At 47.6% G+C, this 20,991-nt stretch overlaps 1 protein-coding gene across 3 annotated transcripts in view; it reads right to left on the bottom strand.

Annotated features, from left to right (window-relative positions):
- The window catches only part of NLRP1 (NLR family pyrin domain containing 1), a 31,161-nt gene extending 18,271 nt beyond the window's left edge, over positions 1 to 12,890 (bottom strand). For all 3 annotated transcript variants that reach the window (XM_070478928.1, XM_070478929.1, XM_070478930.1), the window contains exons 1-6: positions 12,464 to 12,890; positions 11,302 to 11,601; positions 10,019 to 10,189; positions 7,711 to 7,911; positions 2,520 to 4,137; positions 3 to 173 (exon numbers count right to left, since the gene is read on the bottom strand). In XM_070478928.1, coding sequence (XP_070335029.1) covers positions 3 to 173; positions 2,520 to 4,137; positions 7,711 to 7,911; positions 10,019 to 10,189; positions 11,302 to 11,581 — 2,441 coding nt within the window. In that variant the 5' untranslated portion in view covers positions 11,582 to 11,601; positions 12,464 to 12,890. The remainder of the gene's footprint in view (positions 1 to 2; positions 174 to 2,519; positions 4,138 to 7,710; positions 7,912 to 10,018; positions 10,190 to 11,301; positions 11,602 to 12,463) is intronic.
- Between the last annotated feature and the right edge of the window lie 8,101 nt (positions 12,891 to 20,991).

Here is a 20,991-nt window from a genome sequence, read left to right as displayed (position 1 = left end):
ACCGCAGGGTCTCTAGGTGGCACCCAGGGCATCTCAGGGCCTTATCAAGACTCTGTACTGCAGAGCGGCTCAAGATGTTTCCACTCAGGTCCAGTTCCTTCAGGTTTCCAGTGACCTGGAGGACGGAGAAGAGAACCCGCCAGCAGGCCTCTGTGACCGGGACCCAGCTCAACCTGTTCAGGAGAGAGGGGTAGGAGGGCTGCGGTCTGTGTGTGCAGGGTGGGAGCTGCTGTCCCCGGGGCCGCAGCCTCCCTGACTGCCCCTGAACAGCGCAGACAAAAAAGATGGAAAATGGCCCCCTCTCCCCTCAAGAAACTTCCAGACGGAGGCAGAAGCAGACATCCACGATGAACACTTCAGAGGAGTGCGACAAGGGCTGTAGACTGACGAGCCTCAGAGAAGAGGGGCCCCCAGCCCAGGGTGGTGGCGCAGAGGGGCAGCCAACTATAAAACAGAATGTCCAGTGTGGTTCAGTTTTGCCATGAAAATCAGCATAAAAAAGACTAGATGATAGACCTCAATTCTTTTTTTGTTTCTTTTTAAAATCTTTTGGCTGCTCTGCACAGCATGTGGGATCTTAGTTCCCTGACCAGGGCTCGAACCTGTATCTCCTGCATTGGCAGCATGGAGCGTTAATCACTGGACCACCAGGGAAATTCCATACACCTCAATGTTTTAAAGAAAGTTTTTATTTTTTAAAAAAATTTTTTAAAATTTTTAAATTATGAAAGCATGATAACACATTTAAAGGGGACTTGGAAAATACAGAAGAAATACATCTAGTTACATAGAGTTCCACTGTTTACTATAATTATTTTTTAAGTAGGTAAATTACGATTTTTAGTTGGAGTTTCAATGTCAAACTCTCAAAAATTACTAGAATGAGTAGAGAGAAAAGTAGAATGATACAGTGATCTGAAAAGCACTACTTAATTCAACATAATTAAGATGTGTACAATTTTCACACAATAGCACCATATACTTCAATTCTTAATGACAGTCATTTCTGAGTGATGGCATTCTGGTTGATATTAATTTCTGTCTTTTTGCTTCTCTACATATTCTTATTTTCCTAAAATGGACATGGGTTTCGCTGTGAGAAAAAAAACCCTTGAAAATCTGAAAAAGCAAAAACCCAAATCCAACATTTCTTCTTCTGACTCTTTTCTTGTGTGTGATTGTGTGGTTGTGTGTGATTGGGCTTCCCTGGCAGCTCAGACAATAAAGAATCTGCCTGCAACGCAGCAGACCCAGGTTCAATCCTTGAGTTGGAAATATCCCCTGGAGAAGGGAACGGCAACCCACTCCAGTATTCTAGTCTGGAGAATCCCATGGACAAAGGAGTCTGGCGGGCTATGGTCCATGGTGTCGTAGAGAGTCGGATGTGATTAACACTTTCACTTTTCCCCTCCTTTTTCTGTGTGTGATCACTCCCTTCCTATGGGCTGCCTAGGTGGTGCTAGTGGTGAAGAATCTGCCCACCAATGCAGGGGACACAAGAGAACTTCTGGTTTGATCCCTGGGTCAGGAAGATCCTCTGGAGGAGGAAATGGCAACCTTCTCAAGTATTCTTGCCTGGAAAATAAAGGAGCCTGGCAGGCTACAGTCCATGGAACCACAAAGAGTGGGATGTGACTGAGCGTGCATGTGTGCGCACGTGTGTGTGTCACACACACACACACACACACTCTCTCTCTCTCGTTCTGCAGCCAACATCATGCCTTGCTGTCTGTTACCTAGCATCATACTCAATTGTAATTACTGGGTGGTTGTGTGTCTTCTACCCCAGGTTTTAAGTTCTTTGAGGCAGGAGTTTTGTTTGTTCATCTGTGATTTGGAGGATCCGGCCTAAAAACAGTGCCAGATAAATATTCACAGAACAAATCATAAAAGGACTAAATGACCAATACTGCAACTGAGGTTGGGGAACCTGGGTGGGGAAGTAAATGGGGTTGGAGGATGTTTAGAGGAAACTCTGCCGTCATATTCAGGTTGGTGGGGGAGGGTTTTAGGCTAAGTGCCTGGGGTACAGGAGTGCATTATTGACACAAAGAAGTCAGAAGTCAGAACATGGAGGCTACCTTTCAGACATACACATTCTGTGATGGAGGAGATCTCTGGCCCAATGCCATGGTCAACAGCCATCAAGGGGAGTGTCTGAAGCAGCTGAGGGCGCGGTTGCTTAGAGACAAACATGAGGGAGAAAGGGAGGCCGGTGGGCTGCGTGGAGGGGAAGTCAGGTCAGCACGGGAGGTGGAGAATATGGTGGTCGTCGAAGAGACAGGACGAGGAGTGGCAGGACACAGCGGGCCCACCCAGAGGCAGCCAGGGCACGTCACATGGATGGACCCTGCTGCAGGGAATCTCAGGCAGATGGGGGATGGTGGGCGGGTCTGCCGTGGTGGTCGCTGGAGGCCTCGATCCTTGAGCCCCTGGGGTTAAGTTCAGTGAAAGTGACTCCCGTGCCTAGGACGGAGGAGCCAACAGAGGATCCGGAGAGGAGAGGGCGGGGTACTCACAGCACTGTGTCCGGGGGCCTGCATGCTCCTTGGCGTTGTCCGCCCTCGTTCAATTGAAGCCGCCGCACATGGCAGCAGAATCTAATGCAGAAAGTGAACACGAGCAGCTCCATGCTGGTTCGGATGCACACTCTCGTTCCTTGGAAATAGGCCATCGCTTGTGTCAGGAACTCCTCGTCCTGAATCTCGTACAGACAGTGAAACAAGTGCGGAGAGTAATGCTCACGCCAGACTTCCAGTTCAGCCCAGCGCAGCAGTGACTCCCGCTTTCTCTCCCAAGACAGCTTGCATTGGAAAATGTTCTCCACCTCTCTCGCTCCTTGCTCACTCAAAAGCCCGGATAGGAAATGCATGGTCGGTGCCCCAAACGGGTTATTGATCCCATATACTTCTACCAACTTTTCCATGCTTCCAGTGCTGTTAGGACGGTCACTTTTGTCCCCCATGTCCCATAAGGCAAAGGACATTGCTGCAAGGAACTCCTGGAAACACAGGTGAATGAAGCTGTAGTTCAGAGACATGGGGTGCTTTTGAAGTACATCCATCTTTAAGGGAGCGGAGTTGATGACCCCATCTAATCCATGCTTCTTGAGGTCCCCTGGACTGAACAGAGTCTTTCCTTGCCAGATACCCTCAGCAGCTAGAGTACAGAGGCCCCTCAGCTGAGTCCCCAGGGGCTGAGCTTGGATAGCCTGGGAAAGGTAGCGCAGATAGAGGGCTGTCATGGTCTGCGACCTCAGTGAGAGTTCTTCCCCTGCCTCCATCTGCTGCTTCAGGCAAGTGCAGGCCAGCCAGGACACCAAGGGCGTGAGACACATGGTCAAGAGTGCTTGGTTTGATTCAACCACGCTAAAGGCTCTAGTCGCTTGGCTTTCCTCTGTGAAATATTCATAGAAATAGTCCTTCCTGGAAGACTCGGAGAACCCCAGGACCTCCACCCAACATGGCTGCTTCAAAGAAGGAATGAATCTCCGCAGAGCTGCAGTCCGAGCTGTGATCAGCAAGGATGCCTCCGGAAATATGGTTTTCTCCAGCAAACTGCCCAGTAGTGTCTGCACGGGCTGCTGCTGGCTCCAATGCAGACAGAGCTCCACCCTCTGCTCCTCTGAGACCCATTCCAGTTCATCTAAACCATCGAGGATGAAAAGCAGCTGCTCCGGCTGAGACTGGACCTGTCCAGTGGGAGTCACAGTGGCGGACTGGTCTTTTGTGATGAGTTCCTCCAGACTTGTCAGCTTGGACGCAGCCAGCTCTCTGCAGTTGAAATAGAAGACATGCTGGAAGTGGTTCCTGTATAGCTGGCCCTTCTCCCAGGCTCTTCTCACGTGCCTGGCCAGTGTGGACTTCCCGATTCCAGCAACTCCATGCAATATAACTGTGTGAGGCCCTTCCTGGGGACCCAGGTCTGAGCCAAATAAGTCTCTGACCTCAATCAAATGCCCTTGCTCCTCAACCATCCTGTGATCCCAGCTTCCCCAGTTCAAGGACTTGTAGTCTCTGGGGTAAGGAGTGTGGAGAAGTAGCAACTGCACGAATTTTTGGTGCAAATCTTCATTTTCCCATGACCAGGTGGAGCAAGGTCTCTCTCTCCATTGGTCCAGGTATCTCTCTCTGCTTCCTAAGTAAGGGAGGGAGAGATAAAACATAAAGGTATAGGATAGATTTGTTCACTTGTCCCTCCTTCCAATGCTCAACAACTGTTTTTTTGCACCTGCTCAAGCCACATGCTGTGCTGGCTGCTGTTTCAGAAATAAAGGAAATCAAGATTAGAAGAACAGTGGAGAGGCTGGTGAGATATCTGCACTCCCACACTCATTACAGCGCTATTCATGATACGGAAGCGTGCTATGAAACAACCTAAGCTGTTTCAGTGGATGAATGGATGGATAAAGGAGATATAGTCTATTGATCTAGGTATCTACCTATCTCTCTATAATGGAATATTATTCAGCCATAAAAAGAAGGAAATCCTGACATTTGTGATAACATGGATGAACCTGGAGGGTATTATCCTAAGTGACATAAGCCCGACAGAGAAAGACAAATACGTATGGTATCACTTATATGTGGAATCTAAACACAAAAAAATTAACCTTATAGAAACAGAGAGAGGAATAATGGTTCCCAAGCATGAAGGGGTGAGGGAAATTGGGAGATGTTGAGCAAAGAATACAAACTTTCAACTTTAAAATGGATTAGTTTTGAGGCTTTGATGTACAGCATGATGAAGATAGCTAATAATACCATACTATATGTTTGAAATTTGCTAAGATAGCAAATCATAAGCATTCCCAACACACGCACACACAAACACACACACACAGGTATGCAAGGTGATGGATATGTCAATTAACTTGATTGTAGTAATTGTTTCACAATGTATATCAAATCTGTACACTTTTAACATAGTACAATTTTATTTATCAATCATGCCTCAATCTTGACTGGAAAAACCAACGAAAAAGAATTCAGCATTAGGAAAAGTTGTATTTCTTCTGAATTGGTCTTTTCTATTCTATTGAGCAGGGCTTCCCAGGTGGTACAGTGGTAAAGAATCCACCTGCCAGTGGAGAAGATTCGGGTTTGATCCCTGGGTCAGGAAGATCCCCTGGGATAGGAAATGGCAACCTATTCCAGTATTTTTGCCAGGAGAATCCCATGGACTGTGCTTGCCATGGAGTTGCAAAGAACTAGACATGACCAAGCGACTGAGCGCACATGCATTCTATTGAGTAATAGATATTAGGTAACCAATCCATTGTCTTTCCCTTTTTGCCTTGGTTGCTAGGATGCTCAGAATCAATGAATGTTTTTTGAAACAACTAATTAGCCTCTTGGTTTTCATATTTACTTCTTCATGTTTAAGGTTATATTACTTTTGTATGTTTTGGTAAGATGCCTCTTACATATTACAAAATTCTTTCTTTTCTTCTTTTTCTTCTTCCCTCCCTCCTTTTTTTCCTTCCTTCCTTCTTCTTTCCTTCCCTGAATGGGAAAAAGTATGATTAATTAAGTCAGTTAATTCATCTCCAACCTGGGTCACATTTTAGGACCATGAATTCTACAAGTATACTCCTACCTGGGTGCGGAATGGATCATTTTAACAAAACATCTCTCAGATTTCAAAAGGGACTTCTCTTATCATTGAGATCAATGTTAAGAAGATGCCTTGTGCATGTCCTAAGCTACTTCAGTCATGTCTGACTCTTTGTAAGCCTAAAGACTGTGCAGCCCACCAGGACCCTCTGTCCATGGAATTCTCCAGGCATGAAAACTGGAGTTGGTTGCCATGCTCTCCTCCAGGGGATCTTTGTGACCCAGGTATCAAACCTGCTTTTCTTACATCTCCTGTATTGGCAAGCGGGTTCTTTACCAATAGCACCACCTGGAAACCCTCAGATGACAAAGGAAGCAGAACATTAAATGTGTGGATAGTGGCATTTAGAACCAAACATGGAACAACAGACTGGTTCAAGTTTGCAGAAGGAGTATGTCAAGGCTGTATATTGTTGCCCTGTTTATTTAACTTATATCCAGAGTACATCATGCAAAATGCTGGGGTGGATGAATCACAAGCTGGAAGCAAGATTTCCAGGAGAAATATCAATAACCTCAGATATGCAGGTGACACCACCCATATGGCAGGAAGCGAAGAGGAACTACAGAGCCTCTTGATGAAGGTGAAAGAGGAGAGTGAAAAAGCTAGCTTAAAGCTCAACATTCAAAATTAAGATCATGGCATCTGGTTCCATCATTTCATGGCAAATAGATGAGGAACAATGAAAACAGTGAGAGAGTTTATTTTCTTGGGCTCCAAAATCACTGCAGATGGTGACTGCAGCCATGAAATTAAAAGACGCTTGCTCCTTGGAAAAGAAACTATGACAATCCTAGATAGCATATTAAAAAGCAGAGACATTGCTGACAAATGTCCATCTAGTCAAAGCTATGGTTTTTCCAGTAGTCATGTATGTGTGTGAGAGTTGGGCTACAAAGAAAGCTGAGCGCTGAAGAACTGATGCTTTTGAACTGTGGTGTGAGAGTCCCTTGAACAGCAAGGAGATCAAACCAATCCTAAGGAAATCAACCCTGAATATTCACTGGAAGGACTGAGGCTGAAGCTGAAGCTCCAATACTTTGGCCACTTGATTAGAAGAGCTGACTCATTGGAAAAGACCCTGATGCTGGGAGGGATTGGGGGCAGGAGGAGAAGGGGACGACAGAGGATGAGATGGTTGGATGGCATCACCGACTTGATGGATATGAGTTTGAGTGAGCTCCAGGAGTTGGTGATGGACAGGGAAGCCTGGTGTGCTGCAGCAGTCCATGGGGCCGCAGAGAGTTGGACAACACTGAGCGACTTAACAACGGCAGTGGCATTAGAGAGAGCGGAGGCTGAATTCCATCTCTGCCATTCTGAGAGTTTATATTTTCGAGCCTCAGTCTTCTTATTGCCAAGGTGGAATAATAATAACATCCATCTCATGGAGTGGTCATGAGATTTTATACTGTGCAAGCAAAGTACTTGGCACAGAGCCTGACACATAGAGAGTGTCCATCTGACTTGCTCCAGGCCATTTGGGGCCTGAGAACTCATCAGAAATGGAATCTTTCTCTTCCAACTCTAGGCCAGTGACTGTCCACTCACCAGGTGATGTGTCTCCTGTACTGGATAATACTCCTGCATTTTAATTTCCAGGGGCTTCCTGGAAACAGTGCCTCAGGCAGGTGGAGAGATTCTGGCAGTAGGATTTCTTTTTTATTTTTTTAAAAGTAGTTTTACTTATTTATTTATCTTTGGCTGCTCTGGGTTCTCATGGCTTTGTGGGCTTCTTCCTGGTTGTGGCAAGCAGGGGCGGCTCTTCGTTTTGCGGTGCTTTGGCGTCTCAGTGCAGTGGCTTCTCTTGTTGTAGAGCATGGGCTCCAGGGCGTGTGGGCTTCAGTTGTTGTGGTGCACTGGCCTAGTTGTTCTGTAGTATGTGGGATCTCCCTGGAACGGGGATCGAACCCATGTCCCCTTCATTGGCAGGTAGATTCTTAACCACTGGACCACTAGGGAAGTCCCAGCAATAGGATTTCTGGAGAGAGGTCTCAGATGTTTGCCAGACCCTTTCTGCTCAGTCTATCAACCGGGCCCCCATCCATGTTTTTGCCTCACCCACCCCTTTCCAGAAGCTCAGCAGGGTCTTACCTGTGCAGCTGTTTCCAGATGTTTCAACCAGTGGCCATACAGTCCCAGGACCCTCCTTCTCTCTGGGCTCTGGACAGGAATGACTTGGGGGTTCACAGACTCTCAGGACTGCGGTGGAGGTGGGGTCATTGGGTAACTCTTGGCTTGGTGACTCATGATATGGGGAACTTGGAAAAGCTTGATAAATGCTTAGGGAATGGTCTTCAGGGGAGAAAGACAGGAAAGAAAGGATCATTTATTGAGCATCCATTTCAGGCTCACACATCTTAAATTCTCACAAAAATCCTGTGAGATGGTGTTGGTAATCCAATTTTTAAAATCACAAAGATGGAGGTACAATTTAATTCTCTTAATACTCTGAAACTTCTTCTATCAGGTAGAAAGATTTTGACAAACCCCTTGCGGAGGGGAGTTAAGCTGCCCATTTCAAGCAACAGCAAATAGTTACTAAGTGGCATTCTAAAGTAGTGGGTCCTCTTCATTGCCAGGCACTGTTTTATTTTTTTTTTAATATTTATTTATTAATTTGGCTGCACTGGGTTTTGGTTGCAGCTTGTGGGTTCTTTTTTTTTTAGTAATAAAAGTTGTGTATCAGTTTCACAATCAATACCCAGACGAAAAATAGAAGATAATTACAATATGACTTGTGGGTTTTTTCAGTTGTGACATACAAACTCTTAGTTATAGCATGTGGGATGTATTTCTCTGATCAGGGAAAGAACCTGGGTCTCCTGCAGTGGGAGTGGAGTCTTAGCTGCTGGATCAACAGGGAAGTCGTTAAATGCTTTATCGTTTTATTCAGGCTCTGTTTTGCCAGACAATGAAACTCAGGGTATGCAAGTTTGGGGCAGAGGGGAACTACTCTGTGTCTTCAATAAAGGAAGAGTCAGTGAGACTGGGTAGTGTGTGTGGGGAAGGACAAGAGAGAAGAAAGCTGGTGGGGGCACAAGAGGGGACCTTTGTGGGCAGAGAGATGTGAAAAGTCTAACACTTCTCTTCTACAACATCTTGTAGAGTCTACATCGTATATCTGAACTGTGCACATGGGTTATTTTAGTGTGGAGTTCAAAGATGTGTAAGTTCTGTACTGTGGCCTGGGGTGGTGTGCAGAGTAGATCAGACGAGGAAATTGAGACACAGGAGGATGAAGTGGGTGAAGTCATGGTGGAAACTGAGGGTACTGGAGCTTGTGACCATCACTGTTGAGGCTTGGGAGTGGAGTGGGGAGAGTAGGCATAGAAGGAAGGGGAAGGGACTTCTTTGGTGGTGCAGTGGATAAGAATTTGCCTGCCAATGCAGGGGACATGGATTTGGTCCCTGGTCTGGAACGATTCCACATGCCGCAGAGCAAGTAAGCATGACAGCCACGACTACTGAGATTGTGAGCCTAGAGCATGTAGTCCGCAACAAAAGAAGCCACTGCAATGAGAAGCATGGGCACCGCAATGAAAAGTAGCCCCCGCTTTGCCACAATGAGAGAAATCCAGTGTGCAGCAGCGAACACCCAGTGCGGCCAAGAATACTGGAGTGGGTTGCCATTTCCTCCTCTGGGGGATCTTCCTAACTCAGGGATCAAATCCATGTCTCTGGCATCTCCTGCATTGGCAGGTGGATTCTTTACCACTAGCGCCTCCTGGGAAGCCCAAGCTGGGGATGGGGACCTTCAAAAAGCAGCAGCAGATGGAGAGAGAAATGACTGTACCAGGAATGGGCGGGCGGTTCTAGGTTCCAGCCCTGGCTCTGTCTTCAGATGCTGTGTGAACTTGCACTTTGATACTGGGACGAGAAGAGGAAGAGGCTGGGGTGTGGCTGGGGTTTGAAGCCTGGGTGACTCAGGATGATGGAGGCCAAAATAAGAGAAGTCAGGAGAGGGAACCGGCTTAGGCTGAGGGGTGAGCCTACCCTTCTCTTGGGGTTTATCTGGAGAACCAAGTCCTCCTTGGAACTTTCTAAACCACCCTGACCCCCAGGATCTTCAAAGTCCACTGAGGTTGTGAACTGAGCTCTGCCTGCGCAAGGACCACATTGCGTCAGGTTGGGGGAGATTCACTGTCTGACCAACGTGAGTCTCAGCATCCCCATCTTATCAAATCAGAAGGAGTGCAGTCTTAGCAGAGGGATGCTCCTGAAAGATCATTTTTAGACCCACTGTACCCACCACCCTGCTCCTGGCTCCTCCAGCCTTCTGTAGTTCCTTCTGACCAGGTCCACATGGAGTTACAAGCCCACTGGCTGCCTCAAAGCTGCCCCCCCCCCCCCCCCGCATCCCCCCACCTACCCCGCCTCAGGGCCTCTCAGCAAGCCTCACCTTTCCAGGTATATCCAGATGTGAAAACTAGGGATCTCGACCTCTGTTCCATTGAGCGCTCGAGCACTGGTTGATTAGGCTTGCAGAATTTCAACACTTCAGTGGAGGTGGGCCAGCTGGGGGACTCCAGGTTGGGTGCACTTGGTGAGTGGAAGAATGAGGAAGACAGGGCTGTGGGGAGCAGACAAACAGGTTGGAGGATTGCCAGGGGAAGGGGCAGGAGCCAGGGGGCTGAGGCCTGAGTCCTTCAGCCAAGAAGAACAAGAGAGGTCTTTTGTCTCAACCAATAGAGGTCGGGAGGGAGACCATTGCAGCCTGCCTCTTGTTGGAGGACGATTTCCTGATGCTGCTGGATGATTCATCCTGATTTGGGTCCAGAAGATTTGCTTTTGTGTCCTGGTTCTGTCTCTACCTCCTCATGAAAGTTGAGCCCCTTCTCTGCACCTCTCCCTGGTGGGGTGAAGAGTCCCACCTCCCAGGGCTGCTGATTAGTAATAATACCTGCAGTGACAGCAACAATAGCAACAGAGCTCCTATTTTTCTTTTTTTTTTTTGAGTAGTTACTGTGTCTTAGGGGCTTTCCTCGTAGCAAAATCCATAAAGAATCTGCCTGCAATGCAGGAGGCCGGAGTTCAATTCCTGGGTCAGGAAGATCCCCTGGAGAAGGAAATGTAACCCACTCCAGTATTCTTGCCTGGGAAATCCCATGGACAGAGGAGCCTGGTGGGCTACAGTCCATGGGGTCGCAAAGAGTCGGAATAAACCATCACTAGACTCTTAGACCCTGTACTAAATATTTAATACGAATGATCTCTCTAACCCTTACATAGTCCAAGGAGGTAGGCTCTTGCTCCCCCATTTTACAGATGTAGAAACAGAGGCACAGAGCAGTGAAGTGACTCGCCCAGTGTGGCCCGATTCCCAAGTCCGTGCTTATAACATAAGGCCAGGCAAGTGCCTGCTTAGGAGTTGGACATGAAACCCCCAGCCCTCCCTTCCAGTTGCCCTTCTGAATGCCAGCCTCCTCCCTCTCTGGCCCCCTGAGCACCCCTTCCAGGCCCTGTGAGGACCACATGGGATCCTAGGAATCCACTCGGCTAGAAGAGGAGTCCAGGAGCCTCCCCTCCCCGCCCCAGCAAGCCTCTTAGCTGCAGGCTGGCCTAGGTCTGGATCCCCGCTGATCAGGCAGTAATAAATCACCACCCAGAGGAAGGTGTGTGTGTGTGGGTTCTCTGGTGGGGGGTGAGGAGATCGGCAGTGGGCAGAGGAGGCTTTGTAAGCACCTGAATTCAAGTCTGTCTCTTCGAGGGTTTTGGTGCACGCCCCTTGCTTGTTCATGTGCGGTCCCTTGGTGTGGATGGCCATGCGCCCGAGGTGTACCTCCTTGTACTGATGCACCAGGTGTGAGGCGAACTTCACACTGCTTGGCTTCTCTGGTTGAGCCTGGACCACCTCCGGAGACTGCCCGCAGGGCTCCTGATCGGGCAGCCAAAGCTGGAGCTCCTTCAGCTTCTCTTTCTTCTTTTCCTCCAAGTCCTCCAGCCTCCGGGCTTCACCAGCCATCGCTGCTGGGCTGGGGGACCCTGGGGATGTCAACTATAACTTGGCACTTGCCATGGGCACTGGCTGTCTACCTCTACAAGGATTAAATCATGTGCTGCTGCAGCTGCTGAACTTCAACATCCCCTGAAGGGAGTTCAGGGTGGAGATCAGGAATGGGGCCCTCTGCGGTCGAGGAAAACCTGGCAGTGCAGGTCCTCAGAGCGTTAGGTCTTTTCAGGAGCTTATTTTTATGAGCCCAGTTCTTGCATCTCCTCACATCTAGAAAAGCACTAAAATCCTTCATGGGGAGGTACGCTCCTCGTGACGAGCAGCATATACAAACCTGCAAATACAGGTTGCATGAACTCCCCCTTCATCAAAATCACATATATACTGACCTTCCTCTGTCTCTCTCTTTGGAGCAGTTTCTTAGCACTATCTGAAATGCTGTCTTCTGGGCTGCAGTCCTTGTTTTGCCTTCAACAAAACTCAACAGGCAACTCTCAGGTCATGCGTTTTTGTTTTTTTTTACCCAAGTCAGCAGGGGTGTTTATGGGAGGGGGTGGATGTTGGGTTGGTGAGGACAGTCAGGAAGGCAGAGAATAGTCACTTCCTTGACCCCTACCAATGCAGGACTCCCATGGGGATCACTGCTCTTCACCTGGCAAACTCCTATTCAGCATTTAGAATCAGTTTTATAAAATCCCAGGGCATCTGCTGATAGACGATATTGGGAGAAGGGAGGGGAAAAGGAATGGGAGGAAAAGCCATAGGAAGAGGGGGAATCCACAGGGGGCCTGGGAGACACTGGAAGCTTCCTGGGTGCCAGGGTGGAGCGCGAGGTCGGTCAGGAGAGTGAAGGGGCGGGGCTGGGATGGTGGGTGAGATGCGCTGGGTACTTACTGTTCTGTGTCCCTTGGAGTCTTCCTTCTCCTGGGACTTGGACACCTGGGACCAAGCCTTGATGTGGACAGGAGGTAGGGGCTTTCAGGGCCAAGGGTTGAGTTCAGAGCTGTCCGCCGCCCTCAAGTATCCTCAAATCTCTCCTGGTCCTGGGTCACTGACCCGGGAGAACAGTCCTCACCATGTCCGAGCAGGCATGGGAGTCACCAAAAAGACCCACTTGAGAGTGTAGCCTGAGAAAGGGGGTCAGGACAGGCATCTTCTGCAGCCTCTCAGTTTTCAGGGCTTCCGGAACCCCACTGCACATCCTGCCATGCTAGGAGGGGCACCAGGGTGTGTTCCAGGCCCAGGGGGCTGCCTGCTTTGTGAGCAACTCAGCATGCAGCTAGTAAACATTCCTGCTTGAAAGCGGAACAACCCTGCCGCATCTCAGCAAATCTGAGCTTCTGGGGAGTAGGTATGGACTTTCTTCCTTTTTTGTAGAATTCTCAGGGTTGGAGACTCCTGGTGGAGGCACGTATTACCTAACTCATTTCCTGTTGTGTAATGGTTTCTGGCCTTGGTTTGACCCGGGCTGGAGGGGACCAGACCTAAGGAGCTTCAAGCTGCCTGTTGGCCTGGACGCTGACCCCTTGTGTAACTGATACCTTTCTCTGAGCCTCAGCTTGCTCATCTATCAACTGGGACAGCATAGGTTTGCAAATAGGCTCCAATTAAATACTGGAGTGGGTAGCCTTTCCCTTCTCCAGGGGATCTTCCCAACCCAGGGATCGAACCCAGGTCTCCTGCAATGCAGGTGGATTCTTTACCAGTTGAGTCACAAGGGTGGCTCAAGCAAAAACTCTTGCTGCTGCTGCTAAGTCGCTTCAGTCGTGTCCAACTCTTTGTGACCCCATGGACTGCAGCCCACCAGGCTCCTCTGCCCATGGGATTTTCCAGGCAAGAGTACTGGAGTGGGTTGTCATTGCCTTCTCCCAAAAGCTCTTAGTAACCTTTAAAAATGTTATATATGAATGTTAGTTTTTTTTTTAATGGTTAATAAACATGGTGGACAACTGTATGGCATGAGGTATAGCCAGAGAGAAGTGTTGTCTTTTTTTCCTCTCCCAACACCAACTTTCTGGATACCAGCTAGGGTTCCTCCAACTCAATTAACTTCTTCCTTTCTTTTTTTTCCCCCAAGATTTAAAATTTATTTTGGCGGCCCTGGGTCTTCGTTACTGTGCCTGGGTTTCTCATTGCTGTGGCTTCTCTTTTTGCAGAGCCTGCTCCCTAGCCACGTGAGCTTCAGTAGCTGTGGTTCCCAGGCTTTAGAGCACTGGCTCAGTAGTTGTGGCACATGTGGGCTTAGTTGCCCTGAGGCATCTGAAATCCTCCTGGACCAGGGATTGAACTCCTGTCGCGTGCATTAGCAGGCGGATTCTTATACACTGTGCCACCAGGGAAGTCCTCAATTCACTTCTGACACCAACTACCCAGAGTAAGTGAAGATGCTATGGTTGATGGGGCTCAGTCCCACAAGACCACCCCTCCCCCCAGACACCAGTTGCAAATGGGGTTTCCTGGCTTCTCTGACTTTCTGTTTGAAGAGATTCCCCAGGACACCTTCTCAGGTTTGATCATTTGTTAGAACAACTCACAGAACTCAGGAAAACAATTTGGTTACCAGTTTCTCATAAAGGATACAAGTGGGGAGTAGCCAGATAGAAGTGATACACATGGTAAAGTCGATATTTTTAAAAAATTTATTGACATTTTTAAAAGTTGACATTTTAATAATTTATTTTTAATTGGAGGATAATTGCTTTACAATGTTATGTTGGTTTCTCCCACACAATAACATGAATCAGACATAAGTATGCATGTATCCTCTCCCTCCTGAACCTCCTTGCCACCCCACCCCTCGAGGTTGTCCCAGAATACTGGATTGATCCCCCTGTGTTACACAGCAATTTCTCACTCGCTATCTATTTTACACATGGTAATGATATGTTTCAGTGCTACTCTCTCGATTTGTCCTACCCTCTCCTTCCCGAGTGTCCACAAGTCCCTTCTGTGTGTCTGCATCTCTATTCCTGCCCTGCAAATAGGATTGTCAGTACCACTTTTCTAGAATTCATATATATCTGTTAATAAACAATATTTCTCTTTCTGACTTACTTAACTCTGTATAGTAGGCTCCCTATGCATTAATAAACAATATTTGTTTATCTCTTCCTGACTTACTTTGTATAACAGGTTCTGGATTCATCCAACTCAGTTCACCTGACTCAAATGCATACCTTTTCATAGCTGAGTATTATTCCATCAATACAATGGAATATGTACCACAGCTTATTTATCCATCCATCTGGGTTGAGAGGTTTCTAGAGAGGTTTCATTAGGTAGGCACGACTGATTAAGTCACTGGCCTTGGAGATTAATTTAATCTTCAGCCTTTATCCCTGGAGACCTGGACTATTCTGGGACCAGCCCTCATTCTGAAATGATCAAAGGGCCCCCACCCCGGTCACCTCACTAGCATAAAAAACACATATCACACAGAGGTGCCAAGGGTTTTAGGAGCTGTGTGCTGAGAACTAGATACAAACACCAAATACTTATTTATTTATTTTTCAGTTTCTTAAAAAAAATTTTTTTTTATTGTAGTATAGTTGGCAGGCAATGTTGCATAAATTTCTGCTGTAACAGCAGTGAATGTTATACGTATATCTGCTGTTTTTAAGATTCTTTTCCCATATAGGCCGTTATAGAATACTGAGTCGAGTTCCATGTGCTTGCTATACAGTAGGTCCTTATTAGTTTCATTTTTAAAATATTTATTTGTTTTGATTTATTTTGACTGTGCCAGTTCTTTGTTGCTGCTTGCAGACTTTCTCTAGTTGCAGCAAGTGGGGCTACTCTCTAGTTGAGGTGTGCAAGCCTCTCATTGTGGTGGCTTCTCTTATTGCAGAGCACAGGCTCTAGAGGGCAGGCTCCCTAGTTGTGGAGCAGGGGCTTACTTGCCCGAGGCATTTGGAATCTTCCCAAACCAGGGATTGAACTCATGCCCCCTGCATTGGCAGGCAAATTCTTAACCACTGGCCTGCCGGGGAAGTAGTATTAATTATCTTTTATTTTTATTATTATGTCATGGGAGGGCTTCTAGAATTCTGGGTAATATGGGAGACTCCAGGTCTTGGAGGCCAAGGCCAGGCAGAGGGAGGCTGATTGATGATGGAGCAGAACAGAGTTAGGTACTTTCTCGGTGTACCAGCTACTTCCCTTTGGCTGCCAGGTCATGTGTCCTGGGGTGTGAGCATGTGAGCTTTAGTGCTCCCAAGCTGTCAGATGTGAAGCTGAGAATCCTGGACTCATCCTTAAAGTCTAGCATGTTGACAAGACCAGCAGACTGGGGGTGTGGAGGCCCAGGAAGTCTTCAAATCACACAGCAGGTCAGTGGGTAAGCTGGGGTGGGGGCCAGGTGTCTGGATACCCAGCCCAAGGATTTTTCCTCTTCCGGTGGCTTCTGGGTCTGGGTCCTGAGGCTGGCTCGGCCACTAGCTGACTGTGACCTTGGACAATGCCTGTATCCTGTATGTAAAGTGAGGGAAGGACAACTAAGTCTCAATGTACTGTGATGGTTAAATGAACAATTGTGAACATGCTGAGCACAGGACCTGGGACAGCAGAGGGTGGAGAACCCTGTCCCTTCTTCTCCTTAAGATCATCCATTCCTTGAAAGGAAGTAACTGAGTCTTGTCTTTTTTGTATCTAGAAAAGCAGCTCAATGCTTTGAGTAGCATTGGTAGTCAGATAAATAGTGGACTTCTCTGGTGGCTCAAGGAGAAGGCAATGGCACCCCACTCCAGTACTCTTGCCTGGAAAATCCCATGGACGGAGGAGCCTGGTAGGCTGCAGTCCATGGGATTGCGAAGAGTCAGACACGACTGAGCGACTTCACTTTCACTTTTCACTTTCATGAATTGGAGAAGGAAATGGTAACCCACTCCAGTGTTCTTGCCTGGAGAATCCCAGGGACGGGGGAGCCTGGTGGGCTGCCGTCTACGGGGTCGCATAGAGTCAGACACGACTGAATCGACTTAGCAGCAGCAGCAGCAGCAGCAGTTGGGGACTCAGGGGTAAAGAATCCACCTGCCAATGCAGAAAATGCAGATTCGATCCCTGGGTTGGGAAGATCCCTTGGAGAAGAAAATGGCAACCTAGTATTCTTGCCTGGGAAATCCCATGGACAGAGAAGCCTGGCAAGCTACAGTCCATGGGGTTACAAAAGAGTCAGATGTGACTTAGCGACTAAACAATAACAGGCACGGAATGCGTAACTCTCCTCTGTTTTCCTAAGCAGCTGCTCGCTCTGGCCATTAGATGGCACTCAAATACTTTCTGTGCATTGAAACAGCATCCTGTTTGGTTAACAGAGAACCCATAGACGCACTCCTGAGGTCTGAATTTTCAAAGTTATCTGTTTGCAGTGCGTTGGATCTTTGCTCCCTTCCTGATGCTTCAGGGCCTTTTAGGAGCATGTTAAAAACCACACTTCATTCAAATAATACTAGTTGCTATTAAAACTTAATGTGTGAAGGTAATCATATGTCTTACACTCCACTAGGGTTAAGTGACCTTTCTTTTTCATATTCAAATTAATATGACTTGAACCCAAAGCCAGATAACTTCTGAAAATTGGCCTCCTTAAAATCTCCCTCCTCCCAGCTATGTCTGAAAGTGTTCCAGCTGATGACCCATAGGAACTGTGAAATTGGTCCTTAGTTTCCTTCCTGCCCTCCTGTCTTACTACCTTCTGTTGCTTTCACAGTCTGAGATGCTGGGCCCAGGTGTCTTCTCTGACCTGTAAGTTAGGGGCCAGGGGCACTGCTCTTTCCCTGGCCACTCCTGAAAGGTGGGACAGGCCCTCCCCAATTCTCCCTGGCACAGCCAAGACGGAGATTGGAACATAGGACTTTGAGCAAGACAGTTCCATTCATGTTAGTATACATGAATCCGCCATTCTTTTTCTGTTTTGTAGTTGTATAACATTCCGTAGTTTGGGACAATTGATTTAATCAGTCCAATCCGATGGAAATTTTAGCTTGTTTTCATTTGTATTTTGCTTTATACACACGTATGTTTTTGTGTACACTTGAGAACCTCTAAGGGACAGATTGTTAGAAAAGCAATTTCTGAATCAAACGGAATATATGTTAAAAAATTTTGGTTCAGAAATGTGCTTTTCTTGGGAACTCACTTAGTTTTCTCTTTCAAGCACTTCGTCTAGAAACTGGCTATAGGGCCTCTTTGGTTTGTCCTCTGGGAAGTTTTTGAGTCAAACGTTTGACCCATCCCTCAAAACCATAACCAAAATATAATTAAAAGCCCCTGCTTCTTGTACCACCTTCACTTTTCATTTCATTTTATCCCCTCCCTGCTCTCACTGTAACTTCACTTGATAGATGTAGTGACTCCATACAATTCTATTTTACTTTATATGAATATAAATTTGTACAACGAGTCCTTCCAGAACAAGAAGGGCTGTGAGCACATTAAGTGGTTGAATAGAGGTTTACTAAACAACTGTCCTGGGAGCGGGGAGACAGGATCTATTGAATGGGATCCGTTTCACACCTGGCACTTCGAGGAGCTAGCTCCCTTCATCTTCCCAGCAGTTTTCTAAGATGAAAACTGGATCATTGAGGATCATTGTTCTTTTTTTGCAGATAAGACCAGGCCTGAGATACTCCAAAACCTGTGTCTTCATCTCCATGCCCTTTGCTGTCTCCAATGTGCTGAGAGGTGACGGGTGAGTATATCCATCTCCAACAAGCTTATGTGCTCAGCAGTCCCAAGGCTGCTTCTAAAAGCCAATTGGGATACAGCTTGGCTGTATATCTTAATTTTTAAAAAAGTTACTTCTACGTATTTATTTAAATTTTGGCTGTGTTGGATCTTTCTTGAGGCACGTAGGTTTAGTTACCCTGAGACATGTAGGATCTTAGTTCTCTGACCAGGGATCGAACCTGCATCCCCTGCACTGGAAGGCGAGTTCTTAACCACTGGACCACCAAGGAGGTCCCCTGGCTGTGCATCTTGAGCTAATTCTGGTCCTCACCACTGGGGCAGCCTCAATCTCTCAGAACACACCTGTGTTCATTACATTAAGTGGACTGTCACTTCCTCCCTCCCCCTGGAGTTTTGACTGGAAATGCAGCTGATGCAGCTTTGCTGATGTCGATCAAAGCAAAGGGGCTTTAGCTGGGGGAGGAGGACCTGGGATGAGCTCTGGGGTAGGACTTCTGCCCCGTGGGAGGTGCTAAGTGCAGGAACAAGTTATGGGAGGGAAGCATGGAATTTCCTTCTAGGAGACTTTAAGAACAGGTCAAATCCTCAGCCATCTGGGGCTAAGCTTGGAGAATTAATGAGGCCCCTTGTGTCAGCCCTGCTAAGCCTCCTTAGAAAACTACAAATCTGCTATGTCAACTGGTCATTAAACTCAATTTCTCAAGGCTCTCTTTCCTTGACAAAATTTTCCTTGGCCAACAGGTGGCAGTAGTTTGACAGAAATAAGACTGTACAGGACTTTGAGCTGCGAAAGGAAGCACCAAGAGCCGTTTGGGAGACTCTGGAACCAAGACAGGGAGACCTTTCTGTAAACACATGGACCTTTCTGTGGGTCTGGGGAGTGCGCTGGTTGACGAGCAATTTGATAGGTATTCAAGTTCAGGTCCTAGAGGGAGATGCTGGGTGATAAAAAACTTGGAGGAGGAAGCAGATGCCATTCATGGGACATCTCACCCACCTCTCAGGGAGCTCCTGGGCTCCTACTCTGACCATGTTTGGTCAGCTCACAGGACAGGGCCCTGCTGCCCAGCGGGTCTGCAGAAGATGAGGGGGGTCCACTTTCTCAAGGAAGCGTGGCCTGGAGCCAGCAGATCAAGATCTTTTGATCTGGATTCCTGTGATAGTCACCTCTTAAACTCGTCTGTACCTTTGATCTCCCTGCTCCCAACTCATCCTCCATGTAGGCACCCAGAGAGACTCTTATAGAACACAAACCTGATCATGCCACACCCCTGGATAAACCCTCTGATGGCTCCCTATTGCCGGGTGGTGTTCCAGGTCTTCTGACCTCAGTTTGCACTTCTGGTCTTACCCACATCCTCTCTGCATGAGCTCTCCACTCCAACTTCATCTTCTTGGTGTCCTTCAAGCCACCATGTCCTGTCATCCACTTGGTACCTTTGGTCAGACTGCGCCTTACCCCTGCTTGGTGACCTTCTCATCTAAGGTCCAGGTCAGAAGTCACCTCTTCCTGGAAACCTTCTATTTTCCTAAGCACAGTTTCTTCTTAAAAGTGAAAGTTGCTCAGTCATGTCCAACTCTTTGCGACCCCATAGACTGTAGCCTGTCATGCTCCTCTGTCCATGGAATTCTCTGGGCAAGAATACTGGAGTGGGTAGCCATTCCCTTCTCCAGGGGATCTTCCCAACCTAGGGATCGAACCTAGGTCTCCCACATTGTGGGTGGATTCTTTACCAGTTGAGCTACCAGGAAGGCACAGTTTCTTCTTAGGTCTCACATAAATCATTTCCTGTTATAGAGAGCTGTGCGCTTCTCTGTATCCCCTCCCTCAGACCATGAGCTCCTTGAAAACAAGAATTGTATCTTTTTTCTTTTTGTATTCCCTTCCTTCCACTGCTCTGAAGAGTGCCTGGCACATATTTAGTGCATAATAAGTATTTGGAGAATTAATTGAGCCCATAGGATGGATGAAGAAACTGCCCTTTGGGGACAGATTTTTCAGTCTAAAAGGACAGAAGCTGAGAAAGGACACAAGTGAAAACGGTGAAACTCTAAGGAGAACAGAAGGAGTGGTACATGAACTACTGGGCTGCATCTGTCCCTTGGTCCCTGGGCTGGTCATTGTCTCTTGCTTTCAGACCCACGCCTGCTTTTCTCCTGCAGCTGTGTCTCAGGCCCCTTGGCACTGCTTTCTATTTTTGGCAGAAGGTTGGAGCCTGGAGGGGAAGTGAAAAGTCAGAACATTTCCCCTTCCCTCAGCTGTGGGCAGAGCAGGGCATTTCTGGCCACGGCTGCATTTGCATGGCTGTTCGCCTCTGGGATGGATATTCCTCCCTCCGTGGTCTCATCTCCTGCTGGGCAGACTCTGCTCTGGTCCTGGCTCAGGCCAGATGGCTTGGCTTCTGGCTTTTGGTGACACTGTCATCCCCTTGGGTCCTGCAGCTCTGGAAGGATGCTGGCTTCCTGTTCTTGTTAGTTTTGGGAGTTGCTTCCTCATTCCTGTTTGGCTTTTTAGCCTTTCATCCCCACTGTGGCCCATCCTCTGTATAAAATTCTCTGTGTTTGAAATACTAGAGTGGTTTCAGTTTTCTTGACTGCACCCTGTCCGCTGAAGTCTTGCTTAGACCAGGTGAAGATTCAGCTCTGGGGTTCCTGCTTCTACTCACAAGGGTCCCTTGTCTTGACCACAGTGTTTCTGCAAGGCAGCCTTTAGTGCCCATATAAGAGCCAGAGTA

The sequence above is a fragment of the Odocoileus virginianus genome, chromosome 17 (assembly GCF_023699985.2).
Source record: "Odocoileus virginianus isolate 20LAN1187 ecotype Illinois chromosome 17, Ovbor_1.2, whole genome shotgun sequence".
NCBI lineage: Eukaryota > Metazoa > Chordata > Mammalia > Artiodactyla > Cervidae > Odocoileus > Odocoileus virginianus.
The sequence above is the reverse complement of the archived record's forward strand: the minus strand, read 5'-3'. Positions and strand labels throughout refer to the sequence as shown.